Source organism: Thermobia domestica, chromosome 2, assembly GCF_964235325.1.
Source record: "Thermobia domestica chromosome 2, izTheDome1.hap1.1, whole genome shotgun sequence".
Classification (NCBI taxonomy): domain Eukaryota; kingdom Metazoa; phylum Arthropoda; class Insecta; order Zygentoma; family Lepismatidae; genus Thermobia; species Thermobia domestica.
Genome location: NC_137455.1, coordinates 110310638 through 110335096, shown reverse-complemented (window position 1 = coordinate 110335096; position 24459 = coordinate 110310638). Strand labels below are relative to the sequence as shown.

The following is a 24459-nucleotide window of genomic DNA, read 5'->3' as shown; positions in this document are numbered from 1 at the left end:
AACTCGAATAGCCTTCAGTTCAGACCTTTCACCTCACGATCTGGCTCAGATCTAACCACTTAATTTCCATGGGCCAGCAAGATCTTTCCACTCAAGTCTTCTTGAAGATTCATGACTTCATTTCTATAAGTCTTTCCCCAGTACATACTTATACTTTGACGACTTCATTACAAACCAAATCAACCCGCATTTATTTCTCCACCTTGAATTTCATTCTCCACCCTTAACAGCCGTCACTCATATAACTCCATTTCCACCCCATCCACAGAGAAGGCTTAATTTATAATTTAGTTCTTGTTAGTTTTGTTTCTTGGTGGCTGAGGACTAACCAGCCAACTCCAGCTGCAGAAAATGCCAAGCAGAAAAACCAGAGAGCATTGCGTATGAGAATTAAGGAAAGGAAAAGTAGACATAATATTCGGAGTTCCGGAAGAAAGCAAAAACACATTATGTAGCCTGTTTTCTAAAGAAATGAAATGAAATCTTCCAGTTTAACGTTACTCATTATACCCTTTGGGCTAAGGAAGACGATCTGTTTTCTAAAGATAGTTAAATAGACAAAAGTGAGCATAGATAAACATTAGGTGATGATAACTAACTAACTCTATGGCCTATGGAACCCGGAGGTTCAATGCCGCGTTCACAAAAGCTCTCCACTGACTTCTATCCTTAGCTAACTGCATCCAGTTTCTACTTTGTATTCCAATCTCTGCGAGATCCATCTTAATATTGTCCTCCCATCTGCGCCTAGGTCTTCCTAATGGTCGTTTTCCGATTGGTCTTCCAGTCAAGACTTTGAAAGCTTTTCTACTTTCTTCCATTCTAGCTACATGACCCGCCCACCTAAGCCTCCTAAACTTGACGACCCTAACAATGTTGGGTAAACCATATAAATTATGTAGTTCCTCGTTATGAAGTTTCCGCCATTCCCCATTCCCGTTCCTCTTGAGTCCGAATATTCGTCTCAGGATCTTGTTCTCAAATACTTTCAGTCTATGTTCTTCCCTCAGAGTAAGTGACCATGTTTCGCAGCCATACAAAACAACCGGCATGATTATCGTTTTATATATTTTAAGCTTCAAATTCTTCGACAGAATTCGCGACGACAAGAGATTCTGAACCGAATAGTAACACGAATTCCCTGCTTTTAGTCGACATTTAATTTCTCCGTGAATATGATTTTCCATTAGGTGATGATAACATTTTAAAACTGATTTTTCATAGTACGACAATCATACCTTGGCTACTATTTGGATAATTACTTTTGTCTAAAACTGAAGTACAACCTAATGATATTTTAGTTCATTTTCTTATTATATTATCCCACTCTCACTTTTGCCCGTTCATCTGAACCATTATATTTGTACGAGGGCAGACCAGAAAGTCCTTACCCTCACCATGATAGAGATGAGATACGGATGGTTCAGGGACGTGTCCTTCTCTACATATTCACCTCATATTGTTCTACATTTCTCAATCTATGAATCAGTCTGTTTAAATTATCTGTATAAAAGAGTGTGGAGTTGGAACAATCCTAGTTTTCACGGTATTAATAACCTCCACCTCATCCTCAAAAACGTCTACCTCACGAATTTTTCTTCATATTTTGAAAGAGAAAGTAACCAGATGGAGCCAGATTGGGTGAATATTGTGGGTGGGGTAAATATTCGTAGCCACATTGGTGCAAAATAGTGCGTCTTTCCGCTAGTCGGTGTGCAGCGCATTGCCCACTAACAGCAACATGTCTTTCGAGAGTAAAAACCATTTTTTGCCTTAATAATATCTCGTAATTTTTGCGGCAGTCTCTTGTAATATCAGGTAGTCTAAAAAGTATTAGCCTTTTACGTACGAATCAGTGTTAGTGTCCCAAATCTCAGAGTATATTACTCATAGTGAGTCAGGCTTAGCGTCACTTGCCAGCTGACAGTTGAAGCTAGTAAATGTGTAAAACATGATAGGATTCTTAGGATCAGACGTAAGACATTGTGCCATGAAGATGAATGAACTTTCCGAAAAACTGCGCTACATTTTACAGATTTATTTCGATAAAAGTGCAAGTGATACACATGCCCAGAAGACATTTGTGCTATGTATGGGCCAACAACGTTATCAAAAGCAACAACGAAAAGATGGTTCAGTTGCTTTCGTTCTAGAAATATTGATGACTAAGAATGCTCTTCACAATGGCCGACCAATCACAGAAAAAGCGGACAATATTCTGGTAAAAGTCAAGCAAGATCGGTATGCCATGATATCGCCAATGACCTAAACATTCATTACTTATATTCAACCATGGCTGTAAAAGAAGCTCGATATTTGGGTGCTGCATAATCTGACTCAAAAACGTTTAGTCTATCTAATTTCTATGTGCAAATCTCTACTGAAACGTGACGAACTCGAGCTATTTCTGAAGCGGTTGACCACGAGTGATGAAAAGTGGATAACTTTCCAAAACAATGTGCAAAAAAGATCGTGGTCGAAGAGAAAAGAAGCTCCACAGTTTGTGGCAAAGCCTATATAGAATTAGAAAATGTACTTTTTGTAAGCTTTCCCCTTCTCAGTGAGAGCTTCATGTATATAATAAAGATGTGTACTTCATCTTATTGCCGTGAGAAAGAAATGTGCGACCGATTGTCATCACACTGTACCAAACATGTATTTAATCCGCTAGAAACAACGATTAAGTTAATCGGCTAGTAGTGTTATTAATTTTTAATATAATCAATTAAATTATTCAGGAGTTCATATATAGTTGCCTAAAAAAAAAGGCTGCAATGAACGAAGAAAATATTCTCTAATCTTACATGCTCCACATTTCAGCTACCAATCTCACATTTCTTCAAACGTTCCATCACGTTTCTTTGAATTCTCTTTAACATATAAGGATACACAGAAGATATCCAATCTGGATTTTTACAACATTACAACTATTTTAAAATATATATATATATAAACATATAGAGTTGAAGTGACGTGAGCTTTGTGTCCACTGTACAGGATTATTCTTTCAACCTATCATTTGCTATCCTCAGTGTCATTATTTGAACACAGCTAATATTAGTTAAAACAATCTTAATTTATGGGTTATATGTTATTCATATTAGCAATAAATCTATCATTAATTTAAATAAATAATAAAAATTGACAACAGGATTGACCATATATAAATAACTTCTTAAGTTATAGGTTCTGCATTGGTCATACTAGCTATGAACCTATCTTTAACTATAAACAAATAACAAAATCTGACGAAAGCATTAACCATATACAATATTAATAACATTCTTAATTTATAGGCTCTGTATTGTTGATACTAGCTATGAATATAACTTTACGTGTGAATAAATAACTAAATCTGACGAAAGCACTAACCATATACAGTATTAATAACATTCTTAATACTAGCTATGAATCTATCTATAATTGTGAATAAATAACTAAATCTGAAGAAAATAACTATATAATAATAATAGCTTGCGTTAAAGTTTCGGCAATTTATCATTTGTTAGACACACTACCATCATTAGATGATAAGATATTTGTTTGAAGACACCGATTAATTCTCAAAACTTTAACACAAGTTATTATTAATGTATAGTGTTTTCTTCAGATTTTGTTATTTGTTCCGTGCTATGGTTACCTGTAATCATAACAGAAACATCAGTTAGTTCCAGATACTTTATAACCAGCCTATCTTATCTCTACTGAATTAATATCTTCCAAATATACATTAGCATACATACTTCTTCTCTCCTCTCCAAGTCTTACGTAATATCCATCATATTCATTGTTGAATGTGGATTATATTTCACGTGAAAGAATATACTCTTGTATTGAGTATATTTCATCAGTTATTGATGGATTCCGTGACAAGCTTATTTGTTTGAGGAACTGAACGGAATTCCAGTTATGAAATTATGAGGAAACATTTTCTATAATTATTTTTCTCTCAGGAAAAAGTGTAAAGTATTATTAAATGTTGACATTTCCTTTCTACATCGTACAGTACAAGAAAATAGATTACACAAAGTTGCTGCGAATTAGATTAATACAGAGTGTAAACATTATTGGTTAATTAGTTTGTTTTTGCTTTAGTTTTCTGGTAAAAACTGATTTATGCATAAGAAATATTACGTAAAGGTAATATCTCTGGCAACCCTGATAACTCGATCTTTGTTTTGATCTATGACTGACGTCACGTGGACCGATGAAATTAATTCGCTCGTTTGCTGCCTGCTCAGTTTTTAAAGATAGATAATAACTGAATACCTTTGCTTTAAATGTTAAATATAGAGTTTCTGCAATAATACTATTTTCTTTGAACATTGTGTTTTGAACCTTGTGATACGATTGCTGTAATTCGAACATAATTTTTCAAAGACTGGTTCAGGCTCGTTATTTTTTTATTTTCCTTTAACTCTTAACCCAGATTATTTAAGTAAATAGGCAGTGGTACTATTAACACTTTCATGCATGATTTACTTTCATTTTTTCTTTCTTTTTGTGTATTTGATAAAGATAGTATGGGTAGCGTTCACGTACTGTAGTCGAGAGATCCGGACTAAAATCCTGATTGGACATCTTGAGTTTTTTCTGTCTTAACCGTGTAAATGCTGCGAAGTATCTTTAATTGTCGTACCTGACAAACTATATTTCAAAACTTCATTATTATTACTATTTGCAGTGTGAAATAATTTCACAATTATAGTTGAAATTACGCTTATAGAAATAAAACACTAAGTGTTTAAGGCAGTATTTGTGTCCTTCCAGGAAATGCTATTAAAATATGTAAACTATCGATAGTCACATATATTGAGAAAAAACTCAAAATTTGCTGATGTTCACCCAGAATATGAAATTAAAAATTTTCGAAAGTTCGTTATTGGATGAATTCTATTCATTATTTGACAAATTTTAAAAATATTAGAATAGTTATTTGTATTCAAGTAATTATCCTAAGAATCTCAATATTTGAATCAATATTTATTTATTCAATTGGAACAATTGTCACATAAGTACACTTTTAAGAACTAAATGTTGATTAAATAGTTATTCTCAGTTTAACAAATCAATATTCATTTATTCAATTGGAACAATTATCAAATAACTATAATTTTAAAATTTAATTGTTGAGTATTTTTTTATTCTCAGTTTAACAAACCAATATTCATTTATTCAATTGGAACAATTATCAAATAAGTACAATTTTAAAAATTAATTCTTGAATATAGAGTTATTCACAGTTTAACAAATCAAAATTCATTTATTCAATTGGTACCATTATGAAATAGCTACAATTTTAAGAATTAATTCTTGAATATAGTTATTCTCAGTGTAACAATCAAAATTCCATTTGTTCAATCGGAACAATTATCAAATAAGTACAACTTAAAGAATTAACTGTGGAATGTAGAGTTATTCTTAGTTTAACAAATTAAAATTCAATTATTCAATTTGAACAATTATCAAATAAGTACAATTTTAAGAATTAACTGTTGAATATAGAGTTATTTTCAGTTTAACAAATCAATATTCATTTATTCAATTAGAACAATTATCAAAATCTTATAATTTAGAACTAATTTTTGAATATTTGTTATTCTCAGTTTAACAAATCAAAATTCAATTATTCAATTGGAACAATTATGAAATAACTACAATTTTAAGAATTAACTGTTGAATATAGAGTTATTCTCAGTGTAAGAAATCAAAATTAATTTATTCAATTGGAAAAATTATCAAATAAGTACAATTTTAAGAATTAATTGTTGAATATAGTTATTCTTAGTTTAACAAATTGAAATTCATTTATTCAATTGGAACAGTTCTCAAATAAGTAAAATTTTAAGAATTAACTGTTGAATATAGAGTTATTCTCAGTGTAACAAATCAAAATTCATTTATTCGATTGGAACAATTATCAAATAAGTACAATTTTAAGAACCAATTTCTTAATATAGTGTTATTCTCAGTTTAGCAAACCAATATTCATTTATTCAGTTAGACAACGATCAAATAACTACAATTTTAAAAAATAGTTGTTGATTAAAGAGTTATTCTCAGTTTAACAAATCAAAATTCATTTATTCAATTGGAACAATTTTCAAATAAGTACAATTTTAGGAACTAATTGTTGAATATAGAATTATTCTCAGTTTAATAAACCAATATTCATTTATTCAATTAGAAGAACGATTAAATAACTACAATTTAAAAATAGTTGTTGATTAAAGAGTTATTCTTAGTTTAACGAATCAGTAAGTATAAATGTGAAGTAATGTATTTATTTAATTTTACTGGAAAATGAGAGTTCCGAGGTTTTAAAATAGGGATGCAGATAACCACTCGCCCACTCGCCCGGGGCGAGTGGGTTATCGATGCGGGCGAGTATTTACTATCATACCAAAGGTAAGTAAATGATTTATATTGTGGGATGTGGGCTAATAGCTTTTTTCTTGGTCGAGTAAAATTTTGTTGCTTATTTGCATCCCTGTTTTAGAAGGTAGTAAATGATTTTTTTTTATATCATTACTGTATAGACTATGATGTGTTAATATGAGAAGTTTCTGAATTCTTCCTCCACTGCTATTTCCTTATTTGCATTTTAACATTAAAACACACATAATTATGTTAAAGAAAGGAGGAAAAATAACAAAAACATATTTGTATTTCATGCTTCGGGAAATGAAAGTAAAAAATTTTTTGCTGGCTTTCGTTAAACTATGTCATCGATGCGATGCTGTTTCAATATAGTTTTTCATAACAGTGTTTGCTCTTTTTGTTCACGTTTCACAGACTATTCACAGATCTTCCCTATTAACACCAGTTACAAATTTCTCTTTCTTTTGTTTTCACAGAGGCGTTTACGTTCATTAAACAGTAACGGAATTCTTCTTCCTTTCTTATACATACTGACATCTTTTCATTGTTGAATTGGTAGTCCTTTCTTTATGTTATTAGTTATTTTTTTATTTAGCGAATGAATTCCTACTCTCAAGTTTGTATAAAGCCCTTTTTGTTTGTTGATTTCTCGAACAACAAACAGAGGAAGCATAAAATGTAATGAGTAAAATGGTATTAACACTTTTCACAAACATTTTTGTAAAATATAAATATACATAACAGTAATTTGTAACAACTTGGATTTCAGAGACGAGGAAGTATCGATAAATAATAGCACATATGCCATAATTAGACCTAGTACTTACGTAAGTTTGTTTTACGTAATTATATCATTTAAAATGTTGAACATATTTTCATTTTTTTCTTTCTTTTTCTTCTGTTTGCAGACACCACCAGTAGGTGTGGACCGGAAACACCATGCCGGCGATGCAAGCTATGCACAATGATAGTGATGATGATAGATTTTCTGACGATGAGCTCACACCACTCACACAAGACATTTATGGTGGCAGGTATGATATCTATGATCTGCTTTTTGTTCTTCATTTGATGTTTCTTTTCTTAAGAAAAAGAAACAATATCACAATGGTAATTTAATATATCATATGTGATGAATGAAATCCATCCAATTTTGACGAAACTTGGCATAGTGGTAGAACTTGACCAGTTTAATACTTATACAAAACATTATAATATGCAACCATTTGGCTTCTGATTTATGGAGCATCAAAATACGGGTTTGGATAGTCAAATTTTCCCCATGTAAAACTAATTACTATTTAAAATAAGAACACATGAAACAAACCTGTTATTAAACATTATTATTATTATTATTATTATTATTATTATTATTATTATTATTATTATTATTATGTATTCTCGCTTTTGGAAGGTCACTGGACTAATGATGTTTTTTTATTTATTTATTTATTTAGATTTGGACCTGGAAATTTTTCTTCCACGTTTATCGATCTTAAGTTTCCTCTTTTAACTCGCAATATTTTCTTGTTTTTTGCAAGTTACCGATCAGTTGAAAAAAATGAAATGAAATCTTTAAGTTTTACATCCCACGGTTATGCCGGTTAGGCTACAGGAGACGGTGATAATGAAATAATGAATGAAATGGTGGAATGAAGAAAGTGGGAGGAAACGGGTGAACCTCGAGAAAATCCACGCACACGATGTTTGTCCACCACAAAGTTCGCTTGGCGGGAGCTGGGATTAAACCCGGGACCCCAAGCACCAGAGGTGAACGTCTACCACTGAGCCACCGCAGCCCAATATCGATCAGTTGCGTTCTTCTTCTTCCTATTCCTCACTTTCCTTCCATCTTTCGTTCTAGGCAGTATGAAGAAGGCAATTTCTTCGCAAGATGCGTCCAATCCAATTCGCCTTCCTAAGAAGGATACTGGTTAAAAGTGTCCTCTTCTCTCCTATCCGTTTTAAAGTATCTTCGTTTGTTACTCTCTTCGTCCATTTTACCTTCTCCATCTTCCTCCAACACCACCTTTCGAAACACTCTAAAATTTTCTTCTCTAACTTCCATAATGTCCAAATCTCTGAACTATACAGTCCAATACTCCATATATAGCACTTGACCAACTTCTTCCTTAATCCAATATTAAGACTACTAGTTAAGAGTCATCTTTTCTTGTTAAATGCCTCTTTGGTTATGATAATTCTGAACCTAATCTCTTCGGTGCAATAAGCGTCTTTCGTTAAAATACTTCCCAAATACTTGAAAATATCGACTTCTTCAAGTTCTCTTTCTTCTACATTAATTTGAGATATAAGGAAATAAATGATGAGATGGTTAATTAAGAATATTGTAAATACAGTTTATACTTATGATAGAGATTTGCTTTTTAAAAGGAAAACAATGAAGCACGAAGTTTCTTCACAATAGAAAAAGTTACGGTACTAGTTAAGATTTTCTTCGTTATTTTTAACTGACTTAAAACATAACAGATTGTATGTTGGATTTATTGCAAATTAGAAATGAATATGAACATATTACTAAGAAAAAAAAACTTGAGCAAAAATTATAAAGAATAAGGAAGAAAACTTAATATTTTACATAAAGAAGACAGCGAAAATAATTTTGATAGGAAGAAAAGAGGCTTTGGAAGTTATAGAAGTTAGAAGATTTAAGCTAGAAATTATGATTAGTTTATATTAATTAGGTATAGTATACTATACTACTTTGATATCTAAGTATTTTAGTAATAGTAAAACATTGAACAATAATAATAACAAATCTGAGCAGAGACTGAAAGGAAAAATGGGAATAGCAAAAGAAGCCTTTAGGATGAAGGAAACATATTTGGTGGTTCCTTGAATAAAGAGTTTAATAATAAAAATTGTCAAACGTACGGAGGGCTTCAAAATAAGATTATGAATAAAATTAATTGTATGTTATGAATAACTAATGAAGTGTTGTTGGGAAAAGTAGAGGACAAAGAAAATAATTAATATCATTAGTTTTGAAAAATGAGAAGGAACAGGTTAGAAGATTGCTGAAGAAGTAACTGCGTTCTGATGGACATGATAGAAGATATGATGGAAGGAAACGGAAAGACATGTAAAAAGCAGGCTGCAAGCCATAGACAGTATTAGAACAAATAGCTTAGATATTAATACAAAGAGATAACTAGAAACCAAACTTCATGGAAGCTCTCTGTTACAGAACCACTTCTGAGATTATTTTAGTGAGTTAGGAGGTAGCGAATACTTTATATTTCACGGAACATTATAAATAAGAGAAAGGTAGTTAATTGTTTTTGATACAGATATCTTTAGCGAAAATTGTTATAAAGCATTGAGTTTAGCCTTTAACTCAATTCTACACACAAAACTTTGTTAAGATACTATACTAATCCAAGTCTATGACATACCAATATATATATTAATCTGGGCATAGCTTGTCCCAGATTGTATGCCCAAAATCTCTATATTACACTCGAACATGTCTCTAGATGTTTAATGTAAAAAACATAAAACGGAGAGACCGGTCTCGATTGTTGATAATGGGACAAAAATTTCGGGGTTAATCGAACATCCTGAAGCAATTCCGGAGTTACTTGAAATTATAATAATAAAATATAAAATATAAGATAACGTAGTGAAGGTCCTCGTGCTGAAATGAATTCGCTCTTAAACGTCAAAATCTTCTTGAAAAAGGTTTTCATTTCTATCTTCTATCTGATATTGGTATAAAAAAAAAGGGAAAGAAAAAAGAATCAGAAACTTGAAAATATATTATCACTTCTTCTAAAACTGAAAGTGTTTTTAGTCACTGTTAACTTCGCCTTAAGAGTTAGTGTCTCATTCATCTGATAGGAAGGGAAATTTTTCTTCGCCATGTCAGACAGTAATAGAAGTTGACGACCTTGAGATGGCTTGCATACCGTTACTTCTTTAACTCCTTAACCAACCATTTAGAAAGACATAAAGCCAAGTGCACAAATAGCATTAACATCCACACTAGAAATTTATATGTATGTTTATACTCGTATACGAGTATTATTCGGCCACACGAACATGCAAATTATGTACAGGAAGTTTCCTTCTAGTTTTGACAAATAACATACTGTAGTACGTCAACAACAGTCTAACGTCACTTTGATGTGGTGCACATTTCGGAAAACATTTTTATCATCTGGTTTGTGTGTGCTTTCTCATTTACAGTATGCTAATTTGGTAGCGTGTACGGTTAACACAATCTCTTTATAAGTACAAACATTAAGAAGTTTAGAGTACTAGAGATTTTTGTCACCTTACTTGTTTGAAGCATAGAAGTCACCAAAACATGTATAAATTATTAGTTCTTTTATAATTTAATCGACTACGCTGATGGGTTCTAATTAGCTAGTAAGGAGAAATCAAGAAAAATAAATATAAACATGGCTGATCATAGTCAATTTTATATCATATTACAACAGTTTGAATTATTGTGGGATGAAGATAATTCCTCAATCGCAGGGCCGGATTAAGGGAGGGGCTTACGGGGGCTATATCTCCGGGCCTCCAGGTGGACGGGGGACTCTGATGAAAATCTCAAGCGGCTATCTAAAAAGAATCATGAAGATACAATCATCACAAAATAAAATATGACAAAAAAAAAAAAAGAAACATATTCCCTTAACTTTCCTACCGTACTTTAACAGAAATTAAGTGAAGTCAGCATTGGCCAAATATTTTTTCTAGCCCTGGGCCTCGAGATGAGTTAATCCAACCTGCTCAATTGTATAATAGATATATCTTCCGCCAAGAAAGTTTATTTCTGGTATCTCTCCAAGAATATTTTTTGGTGATTATAAATTTTATTAAATCTTGAATTATATTCCGTCACAAAGCAGTGCTAATTTTTTGTTCAATCTTTCTATGATCTCTAATATACTTCATATTATCATAATCAAACAAGATGCAATTAAACATATGCCAGGCGTGTTTTTTTTTTTTTTTTTTTTTTAATAAGTACCGTTCCGAAATTATATATAGTATACTTTTCGAAACAATTTTATTGTTACATGAAAGCTTGTCCCTTAATCTATTTTTTACGTACTTTCCACCAATATTAAGGAACATATCGTATCGTACTACAAACTTTTGAATACCATACTCATAGAAGTCCACCGCCTAATTTGACAACCACTGCAACACGGCCATTTTGACATAATTGTCGTCGTGTCGCTGACACTAGATGTGCTTCTACAAATGCACGAACATCTGGTAGTCAGTGGGCGCTAGATCGGGGCTATACGGAGGATGATCAAATTGTTCCCAACCAAATGATGCGATAAGATTTTGATTTTGAGTTACTACGTGTGGACAGGCATTGTTGTGAAGCTAAACGATCCCCTTACTCAGCATGTAAACATTTTTCGGTACCCAGTGGGAGCACAACTTTCGGTAATTTAAGCGTTGAGTCACAGTTTCACAGAACACTTCTTGAAACTTGAGGAAATTTATCAAATACCGACGAAATAGTAAAGCGTCTGTTTTCTTTCACTTTTTCGTCAACTTTCTACACCAAGTCTTTAGTAATGACAGAAGGTTGTCCACTTTGTTCCTCATCATGAACATTCGTGTGTTCATCTTTAAAAGGCCATTTTCGTACTATTACATCGCTCATAATGTTTTCTCCATACGCTTCACTAAAATGGCGATAAATTTCAGCCGCTTTCACGCCTTTAGCACTAAAAAAATAAATCACAGGTCGTTTTTCACAGCCAGCGAAATTCTCAATCGCCGGAGGCATTACTACTTACAAACAAACGTAAACACTTTCGAGTGTTTCCGTAATGGCATCTGTAGCTTGTCAACAGATGTAGATACACAGCGCGCAGGCGCAGGATGCCGACCACAGCGCTGCAGTGGCCGAATTTCAAAGCAATATCTACTTAATTAAAAGGGCACGCCTCGTACGCAGTGTTCGCAGTTTAAGCGAAATTTCCCTAATCTAGGAAAATTTCGTAGGTAAATTTAGCAAAAAGGGAAAAGGGGAATTTTTCGATAAACTGTAAATCCAGAGAAATTCTCGCGCTGATTGATTGACCAATATAAATGGTTAATTTTTTCTCTTTGTTCTTTAGAATAAACCAATGTAATTGCAATAGTTTGTGTGTGTGTGTGTGTGTCTGTGTGTGTGTAGTGTTCAAAATAGCATTTGCACCCACAATTGGCTTTTTTTGTTTTTGTAGAAAAAGTGAAAGATAAAGTAAAAATATAGAAGCAAAAAGGAAATGAACAAAACAAATGTGGTTGGCACTTCCTTTAATATAGCTAAATTAATCTTATCACGTAACTTCTGTCGTTGGAATTGGACACTCAACAAACTAGGAAAATTTCATAAGAAAAAGGAAAATCTTAAGTAATTTGAGGGAAATTTTCTTACGGAAACCTACAAACACTGCTCGTACGTATAAATGAACAGAAACGTGTAAATATATTCTTCAGGAATATACATATATTTAACAGTAGTATTTACGTGATGTATTTAATTACAAAGAACTGAATACGCTGCCAGATTGTACAAAATAACATCGCAATTCTTGTTCGTATGATACGAGATTGTAATAGCGATTTGAGACTTAAATTTAGTAGATTTCCGTTTCTCTACAATTTTTAAAATAAAGAAGAAATAAATAACTACATCAAAATTTGAAATAGTAGTAATCAATGATAATATGTACTTAAAGAACGGAACAAAGAAATCAGTGTTCTCGAAACTATGATTATTGTAGATAAATTTGTAATTGGAATCTCTGATGTCATAATTATCGAACTGACAAATTATCCAGTTATAGACTATGTTAAGAAGATCTTATACTAATCTGTAGTGTATCTATTCTTTAAACGTTGTCTCTAAATTATTTCCTAGTTGCCATTGGAACATTGAATATATTCTTTAAAACTAAAGTTTATACTTTCCACATAAGTACAGTATATATAGTGTGAGTAAGTCTCAAGTAGACTGAGGGGTACAGTGGTTCAGTGGTAGGGCTTTTTCCTTTGGTGTGTGAGGTCCCTGAATCGATCCCCGGCCAAGTAAGTTTGTGGTGGACAACATCGTGTCCCTGGGTTTTCTCAGAGTAGTTCAATTTCCTTCCACATTCCCATTCCACCAATTCTTTCATAATCAATAACTCGCCTTAATTATTTGTCTCCCTTAGCCTAATGGGCATAATCGTGGGACGTTAAACTAAAATATTTCATTTTTCTTAATAGACTACAAGACCAGTATATCTAACAAGAGGGAATCTACGTGTATTTCTTATAAAGTTAACAAGAATATTGGAGTCCCTTACTTAACATTATTATTAATAAAATTACTCTAGTGTGGGTCGAGAAAATCTTATTTTATTTGTGTGTTTGTGTTTAGTAAACAAAGAATATTTTAGTTGATCGTCCCAGTAATTAAAACAATAGTTATTAAAAGAGAATTATCTATTTTTAAAATCATTGAACATCTTAGTAAGGCTCATTTTCGTCAAAGAAAACTAAACTCATGGGATTTCTTATGGATTTTATACCAGTGTATACAATGCATAGGGTACTATAAATCAGTATATACTATACATATATATCATATTTTTTTTTAAATGACACACACTTGCGAACAAAATATAACATTTTACATATTACAATCTTCCGGGTTTCATAATACCCAATTTAAAGTTAAGACAGATATTTAAGCTCTTATTAGCATCTAACTCTTTAAAATAAGTGCTGTCTTTCTCACTTGCTGGTGTCCTTGAGTGTGTTAATAAAAGGTGAACTGATTGTATGCACAAGGGCTGCAAATCCGGTTTCTCGATTGGGTGTGGTGGTAGCGGAAATCTCCAGAATAAAACCTTGCTTATCTATGTTGCCAATGACAAAATTTAGTCTAACCACTTTGTGTCAAAAATAACTGCTCTAACACAAATTTTGGTGTACATTGGTTGAAAATTATAGAGAATTTAGTTTTTATATGAATGATACATAAATGATTTTAACTCCTTTCAATTATAAATGATATTTTATGGGTAATTCAGATAACTTTTAATTAAGATATAGAAAAAAAAAGTTTGTTCAATATTTTTCAGGTACTCTTGAAGACTGTTAGACGAGCAGTTGTAACTGTTTCATTTAAACAAGTATATTTAATGCTCTGGTCTCCTTGAGCAATATAGACAATTTTCATACCATATTTATTTATTAATTTCAGGCGCTATACGTATACTGTGCATACTAATGGAAATACTCTGATGGTTAACAAAATAAGAATAGTAGTAGGCAATTACAATATTCGCGAAGATCATTCTACATGAAAAGCTGTGGGTTACTTCTAATTCACGTGGCGCAATTTATAGATAAACCGCTCCTTACACTTCCTATTGTCAATACAAAATGAAGAATATAACATACCTTGTTCCCGTATGTATGTCACACAAAAAATACGTATGTTAATATTAGTATCCTAATTTTACTACAAAAGTTGATGCTTGTTTTGGAATCAATTTTAACTTTAATACAATGTATCATATAAGAACAACATTTGAAATTGCTCTACAAACTCTTCAAGTCACATCTACAATATGTAAAGTAAAGAAATCTCATGCATGCTCCAGCAAAGATGCATTTGCACACTTTACATGTTTATTTGCCAATAACTTCGGAGCTAGTTAATGCATTTTCATTCAATTTGCTTTCAGATAGAGACAATTCGCAATTATCTGTTGAACAATGAAAACTATTTCAGTTGGCCAGCTTGCTTGGAAATTGTTGAGAATGGTATATATTAATAATCCATTATGTTGGTGACTGCACATAGATAGTATCTATCTATCTAATATGTAAGATATTAGTTCCACAAAAAGTCACAGAACTTTCTTAGTTAAGAAATAATGGAACTTCAATGTTGTGTTCATGAATTATCTATACATGCAATGAGAACTTTATATCTAACCTTGAGGACTATTAAGACAGTTTTCTTTTTCTTTTTTTTTTCCTTTTAGTTTGAAAAAGGTCATTATTTGACATTGTCCGATTAGTCTACTGCGGAGAAAGTTACTAAGGTTATTTCTCTTGTAGAAGGCATAGCAGTGCAATTTTGCAGTTCAATTTAAATTACCGGAAGAACTGTCGAGAAGATAAACTCGCTAATTTCCATATGTGTTTGCAATCCAAACAAACGCCCTGCGGTCAACAACTTCCAGTCAAAACATGGAAACTTCATTTGCTGTATTTCAACACATACACTAAGAAATAGAGAGAGAGAAAGAACAAAGAAAGAAAGAAAGAGAAAAAGAGAGACGAAAGAGGAAGGAAAGAGTTGTGGAACAGAACATCCTCGTGAAAATGAATATTAATAACAAGCTAAGAAGAACATTGGGACGTGTAATTGGAGAGAGAGAGAGAGAGAGAGAGAAAAAGAAAAAAAAAACATGAAAGAAAAAGTGAAGGGTGTTCTGTAATATCTGTGTCATCTCTTTGTGCCTTTCTAATGGTCAGTTAGTTACGTACTACTTAACGCTATAAACTTGTCCAGGTCATTTATTATTGAAATACATCACAAATATCCGTACTTTACGTATATATATTTTTATCCACATATTTTTATACTACAAATACGCGTTTGGCTTGCGGTTTAAAAGAAGACTTATTAATTTATTTGAGGATGTTCCAGATACATTAACACCATTCTACGCTAGTAAAAGCATTTAACGCTATACACGTTAGCAATAGGAACCGGAAAACAATTTTAGAAGAATATAAGGTAGGACAACAGTACCATTGAAATGGTGATATCAAAATTGGGATAATTATTTTTAAAAAAATATTCGAACAAATAGTTATTTGAATGAGGACCAATTATTTAAATAATTGAATAATTACTTTTTCGAAAAACAAAGTATATTCAAATAGTTATTTAAGCGACAAACCATTTTTTATAATTAATATATTGAATAAATTATTTCAATAATTTATTCGAATAACGAACAACTGTTTGGTAAATATTAGAAAAACGAACATTCAAACAATGAAAACAAAATTGTTTGAATAATTTAACAATACTAGTACCATCATGTATTCAACTGATGGGACTGAGGGAAAATACTGGAAGACTCTGAGACTGAATGGCCGATCGTGAGTTGTGAACTAGAAACGTTCAGATTGCAAAGCAAGAACATAATTCATTCATGTGCGCTTGATCGGTAAGTGATAAGCAAAGTAAAATCTTTACTCTCCCACAAATCCTGTGGTTGATTTGAAAAAAAAAAGTACATAAAGATCCTGATGTTATTTAACTATTCCTTTCGAGTTAGTAGAAGAGTCAAGGAGCAAAAATAAAAACATTGAATTGAATTTTCCGATGCATTTAGATTGACATACCGAAAATAATTAGGCCTATTGTTGAAAATTTTCTGTTTGTTCTAAAGTGCTATATGTAGAGACATGGTGATCACTACTGTACAGATCAGAGCCAGTTTTAAATTTAGAGTTCTTAACAGATTTATTTGGTTAACAGACATCGAAATTTACCGTTTTCTCTAAAATTGCTCTAATGACTTTTTAAACGTATATTTGAAAACCTAAGCATCATCAATAAACGTATAACTATTCATGATTCGTTTCTTTCCTTCATATTCTGTCAATAACCCTAATTACTTTGGTTAAATAGTATACTCGGAATCAAATAACATGTAATTAAATATGTACGACAACGAACAATAAAGAAATGTGTGCGGTTACTGCCCCTTATTTATAAAATTTAATTCCAGTACTGGCCATTGAATATTACTGGTGGGCTGATTTGGCCCACTAAAACACATTTTATACAAGTTGTTTCGTATCATTGTATTATGAAAATTTGAATCAGAGATCCATTTTTTTTATGAATAAGGGAATATTTCCTCTAACAGAAAATACATGTAGGGGAACTTAAACCGAATTTAATTACAAAGTTATTGGCCAAAATTATCTGGTTCATGTGGTATTTGTATTTTATCAGTGAGAAATAGAGAGTAATGAACGGAGAAGAGTGTTGCACACGTTAACTCACACACTACCGTTTCTAAAGTGCATTTCGACAACAATAGTAGTAAATAAGATTATGGAGTGTACTTTTCTATTTCCATGTTGCAAACCGCACAAAGAAGTTCTTACAATAGCACTATTATATCTGTGCAGTGACCAGTAGCATCAGCGATATGAACAAAGCACAAATAGGAGAAAAGTCCTCGTACCAGTAGATTTTATTAAAACATTACACTTTTGTATGACACTGTACAATTTGCAATCGGGTTTTAAAAGTCTGCTCTGAAATATTTCAAAAATATTATGTGTGGACCAAAGTAATCGAATCTGGGTCACTATAGCTCCGGTTTACGGTAAGTACCAAATATTGTATCCTAGAAAATTTTTAAGGATTACTTTTACAACAAAAAAGTTCATGTACTAAAATGTACATTGAAACTCTTTACATGGTTACTCGTGTTGAAAAAAGAATTGACTATCTTTAGCGCTCTTTCCTTTTCAACGAAATTCTATCAGTTTCGTTTACTAGCAAAATTAGCTGAAGATATTATTTGATCTATCTTATTATTGCAACATAAACATTCAAATATAGTGACAACTTATCAGTAAACTTTTGTTTAATGATCGCCATAAATACATTAGCGAAAAACGTCCTATCATAGTAAAAAATGAACTTTTAAAATACTTTAAATGAATATGCTGTTGAATACGACTGTACGTATAAATATCATATGTTAAATTGTATTTTCGTCACATTGATATCAGTATCGCAGATGGCAGTAATATTCTTAAATTAGTTATCGTGTTGTTATTGATAAAACTCAGTGAATAGAGAATTCTATGCGAAATGATTTAAAAAAAGATCTCTTCATAACTTTTTGAGTAGATATTATAAGCAGTTTTCGACCATAAAGTCCCAAAAATGTTTTAAAAATACATTTTATATAAAGATTTATTAAGATCAAGGATAAATAAAAAATAACCTTGAAATAAACAAAATAAATTTTGCGAGAGATGAAAAAGATATCTTTACTTTTTATGTTGTGAAAAAGAAAGATAAAAGTTGGCACAGAAACACGAAAGACTTATAGTATCTGCCTCGTATACCATCTGTTACGTTCAATGTTTTATCAGTACAATTTCTTTTATTACTATTATTCTTTCGTATAGAATGTATACTTCTTAACTGTTCTACATTTAACTTCCTACTCACGGTGTTCGCAACAAGCCCCAATTCCTGTTTCTGTTTTAAATCCCCGCAGGAGTTATATCATTTCCTTTCTTTAAATAAATAACAAAGTATATCATTTTATGGCCACAAGTTATATATCCTTATTATTAATATTATTATACTTTTCCCCGCGAATGTGTTGTTTATTCAACGTCCATTTTATTATTACGTAACAATTTAATATAGTGTGTCTGCACAAATCGTGTATGTTCATATATATTTTCCTCTTCCAGTTTATAACATATCAAAGAAATATCTTAGTGCAATAAAAGTAACTTATAATACAAAAATGTTATTATACAGGGTTAGCATATGTGATTCATTCATTTTGAAAAGGCTATACTTTATTTTCAAAAGTGTTACATGTACACACACAAAAGATATATAAAAAGAAGCACAAACTCACCAAGTTTATACACCCTCTACAAATGTTCAATATGTGCCCCTTTAGTGACATGACACACGTCCAGACGACGTCTTTTTTTCTTGTTTTCCCTCCATTTTCGATAGGTACTAACTTTGTAGTGCCACACTGCCACGCCCGATCGGAAAGATAATGAACTCGTGCAGCCACCTGGAATACACAATACAAACTTGGTGAGTTTATGGTTCTTTTTAAATATCTTTCATATGTATACGTGTTAAACTTTTGAAAATATAGTGTAACTGCTTTTTGAAACGAATGAATCACTTATGCTAACCTTATATAACAGTGTCTTTGTTTCAAGGTGTTGGTCTTATCTCTTATAATTTAGTTACAGTAAATAATATTTAAAATGAAAAGCAGTTAAGGTAGAAGCGAACGGGATTATGATGTGAGATTAAATGTTAAGACAGACTGTGGTGCTGGTTTCCAAGGATAAAAAAAAGTTTAAAAAACCTTTGATTCTGAGTTAAGATAGACATTAAACTGTGAATCTGGTCCACAACATCAATAAATAAATAAATAAATTTTAATATAAATCTCAATTGGTAGTTCAAATCTACAGTGCAGAATTCAAGATGAAAGTTTTTTGTACTGGCTGTCAAATACAAGGTCTGTAAAATATTTTTTAAAAGAGAAAGGAAAACTTTAAGCTTATGTTTCTTATTTTTAAATTATTGATGGTTAGATGTATCAAGATCCACAATTAATTAAGAAGATAACATCATCTCCATTTTGCTGTCATTACATTTCATATAAAACAATAGTTATTATTGATGTTGAATAACTGCGCTATCTTTAATTTTTGGCCCATTGATTTATTTGGACATTTATTCTTCTATTTTCTTCGATATAAACTGAAATCTTAATGGCTTGATTTTACTGATTTTTTCAAGTCTATTTAATTGCCCCTTACTTCTTAAAAAAAGATTTATATATATATATATATATATATATATATATATATATATATATATATATATATATATATATATATATATATATATATATATATATATATATAATTTTAATATTGAATAACCAAATATAATTTAAATAATATTCATTTAAAAAAAAAGAATGGACATTGAACTTGACATAAAGAAGAAGTCAGTAAACTGATATCATTAAAATCCCAGTTCATTTCAAAGAAAACAATAATAATTTCCAGGCCCGGCTCCAATTCTTGACAAATATACTGTAACTTTATATGTTCTTCCGGACGCACAACTCTTCTATTAACAGTTTATTATTATTATTATTGTACGATTATTATTTTGGTATTATTAGTTTATTATTCGGTAAATTCAATATCTTCATTAATGCTACATTTCAGTACATTTCATATTGAACTATGATGGGAGAACGTACATAAAATCGTGGATTTTAAGATATATTTCTAGGGAATAAAAGGTTACAAACTATACTATTGTACCCGGGAAGGGAGCAAATTGCTTAAGGCCGGGCCTGATAATTTCACATATAAATCAGTGGGTTAAAAAAGCAAAATTATCGTAGGTACACAATAGGGTGTATCCGTTAAACAATGACATAAAATTGTAATATTATTCTTATTTGTTATATCTGTAAAATTAAAATAAAAAATAATAGGTTCTTGGAATACAAGTAATAAGTTTTCTTGTTAATATGACTACATTGTAGAGTTAATAAATTAGGGATATTTCGAATATTATCAGACTTGTAAAATTAATTGTTCATAAAATTTGAAGAGTTATGAATTAAATATTGAAAACTCTTTTGCACTTTAGTAACTTTTAAGAGCCATTATTATTATTATTATTATTATTATTATTATTATTATTATTATTATTATTATTATTATTATTATTATTATTATTATTATTAAGACTCTTCACTACGTTCATCCACACTTCTTAAAATTTTAGTGCATAATTTAAAAGACAATGAAAAATATTAAAAATTTAGAAAGTGAAGAAGATGGTATCTGAAAAATTACTTTTACACGAACTAACAATTGTTTTCAAGTTTTTTTTTTTGTATATTTATGACGTCATAAACTGTGCATCCAAATCTCTGATCTATAAGGAAAGGTTTGGAAAGATTTTTAGTTTATTTAATCACTTTGTAAGTACTACCTGATTTACTTCCTACATTTTTTTATGTTCTTCATTGTATTTAATTTACTCACCAAAATTTAACCAGTTGAGAATGCTCCAAGGGCACTGCCAAAACAAACTTTAAAAGAATTCATTTTTCTTATTAGCTTCTACAGGCTTTATACCAATTGAGTCAGTCATTTCGAAAAGGCCACATATCCATCAAAGTAAGTTGTTGAAAAGAAAGAAAATACTTTGGATTGTAAGCCCGATGTGTACAATGGCATCGATGATATTGAGGCAATAGTGTAAGATATGTAACATAATGTCACCATACAATTGGTCTTTTCACAGGGGATGCGCGTTTCTTCGCGTATATCTCAAATTTGCACTAAAATGAAAATGTGGTGGGGATGGACATACGGCCTTTACGCAATGACTGATTCAATTGTTCTATGTACTTTATTATTATACTCATTAAACAATTCTTGTAATATATCTATCCATTTATAATTTCCTTCAGTTCTAAATATTTTCCACATATTTTGTTTTAAGAGTTCTGTTAATATGTTCTACGATATATTGTTTTACGAAGACACATGCTCAAAATGAAGGGCTCAAAATTGAAAAATTCGCAAAATATCATTTGTTTGTGACTTACGGTTTCCTTAAATCTCCCAAAATCTGAACTTTTTTGGCCAATATCTGGGGGAACGGTGTCCAGTTGGCCAGTGACCACCGGTTGCCATTTGGTACCAAAGTGTTCACCATCTTCTTAGGTATTGATCAAACACCAATATGATCTCACTATGACTTACGGTTCCCGCGATATGGTTCCTTAAAGCTCCGAAAATCGGAAATTTTTGGGTCAATATTCCGGGAACGATAAGACTGACACGAAAAATTCCACGGAGAGCTTAAAATTGAAAAATTTGCAAATAATAAAAAGCACACACACACACACACACACACACACATATATATATATATATATATATATATATATATATATATATATATATATATATATATATATATATATATATATATATATAGAGAGAGAGAGAGAGAGAGAGAGAGAGAATTCAATAACGAACTTTTAAAGTTCGTTGAAAAGTGTAGGCAAGATTAGCGAAGATCAATAATAATAATAATAATAATAATAATAATAATAATAATAATAATAATAATAATAATAATAATAATAAACCCAGTGCAAAATAGTGAACAAAACTATAATGGAGATATCTAACGGAACAGAGCTTAGGTTTGCAACACAAAGGAGTGATTATTAACCAGAACAAAAGAGTCACTTGGCAACATTGAGTTAGGCGTGGGTTGGTCCAGTTATACTTCTTCTTACTTCAGCCTCCACTTTCACCTGGACATAAGATCAGTCTAGCAGCAGCAAGTAGGAATAGAGTAGGTGAGGTTCTCTGAGTAGGTGGGGGTGAGGAGCAAGTACATTCTTGGAAGAGTGGGGGTAAAAGATGATGAAGAAGTTGAAAGAGAATAGCCAATCCTTGAATAGAACTTAGATTATATGTCCTTCTGAAACCGCAACATAACAGCACATTTTCTTTTATAGACGACGTGTGGGTTTGCAAATTAACGTGGAGAATGAATTACTTCAAACGGCTTGTGGCTTTTCATGCCAAAGGTCCTTACGTAACGTTCATGACAAAAAAATATCTATAGATAAGAATTAAGATCACGAACATGATTCATATTACAGGCCCTATATTTTCTGAATTGCTTGACGGAATACATTGAAAAGGCATTACTCAGGAATGTGATTTATCTAAGTAATAATTTTAGAGATGTCTGAGGAAAGATACCAATAATATTGTAATTAATAGATCTATTACGCACAGCCTATGAAATATTAATGAGTTACTTCATTACTTTTACATTGCATTTTATATTGACTAAAACCTGATGTCTTTTTGGCTACATGTTGTTCCATTGTAACAAACTTTAATAATAATAATTATAAACGTATCACTCTTGTTAATGAAGTCAAATCATAGAAGTAGACAAGTTTTATTAGTGACCAATGTTCATTGGTTTCAAGAAACTCAGACACAGTCATGGTCAAATATCAGCATTTGTAGACTCTCATAAACCAGCTTTCTTAGGGCTTACATAAGAACTATTAGATCTAACTCCCAGAAGCAGAAACTCTTCTATAAACGTTTTTTCATAAACTAATTCAGAAAATCATAAGATACTGTATTTCTTAAGAAATACTCATTTAAACATTTAAACATTTAAAAATTTTGTTTAAAAGATTGTAAATCCACGTAACTAACCAATAAACATCAAAGAAATATTGGACTTCATCGATGAAACACACTATTTCAATGTATGTGTGGCAATTTATACGTATACATTATTTCAATATAAACTAGCATCTATTAGTGTCTTTTGCAACCATAACAACAATGTACGCAAGTGTCTGTTATATAACAGCATGCCGCTTTAATATTAACTACTTTATGAAAGAAATGTACAATCTCTCTTTTTTCTTAGATTCCAACAGCAGAATGTATAGATTTCTTTATTATGTATAGTGAGCTAAGATCATATCAATGGAAACACTTGCCTCTGATACTGGAAAAAATGTGGATTTGATTCTCTTCCGAAACATGGTGTCTTATGATAAAGTATAGATGTAACATTTTGAATAGCTTATGTGCTAACTTCCTTTACAAACAAATAATTAATGAGACAATAGAAAAAAATATATACTAAAAATAAATTCTTTGGATTTATGGTCTGAAAATAGCCATGGTCCTCAGATTCATATTAGCAGTTGTGTGTTCAGCACATTATTTTATTCTTAATTCGTTGTTTCAGGCAACCACATATTCAGTTGCAGGTGAAATTTGGTTTGTTTGTTGGTTGGAGTTAGAGTCTCTATTTTAGCACGAAGGCTAAGTGGGACGTGAATCTAGAGTTTAAGGTGTGGAAAGAAAACCGTAATGCCTTTAACTTTCAAGTCTCTTCCATGGGAAATCGAATCTAAGATCCCATAGGCTCTCGAGCAAGCCAGTAAATTAATGGATAGGACTAGGAGCAGATTAAATTAATCTAAATATTCATTCAATAAGTGTTGTCATCATTTATTATATAGTTAAGTGTGCACAAAAAAAGCGAAATAAAACACAAGGAAAGTCTTTTAAAAATATTCACACAAAATTGATGCTAAAATGTTAAAATTAATTAAGTACGAAGAAGATAGCTCTTTTATCGTTAACATCTCTCCCAAGTCTACGCATCCAAAGTGTTATAATAAC

At 31.3% G+C, this 24459-nt stretch overlaps 1 protein-coding gene across 2 annotated transcripts in view; it reads left to right on the top strand.

The window, feature by feature from the left end:
* kkv (hyaluronan synthase-like protein kkv) overlaps positions 1 to 24459 on the top strand; it is a 199556-nt gene that overhangs the window by 121456 nt on the left and 53641 nt on the right. For both annotated transcript variants that reach the window (XM_081744907.1, XM_081744900.1), the window contains exon 2: positions 7290 to 7415. In XM_081744907.1, coding sequence (XP_081601033.1) covers positions 7321 to 7415 — 95 coding nt within the window. In that variant the 5' untranslated portion in view covers positions 7290 to 7320. The remainder of the gene's footprint in view (positions 1 to 7289; positions 7416 to 24459) is intronic.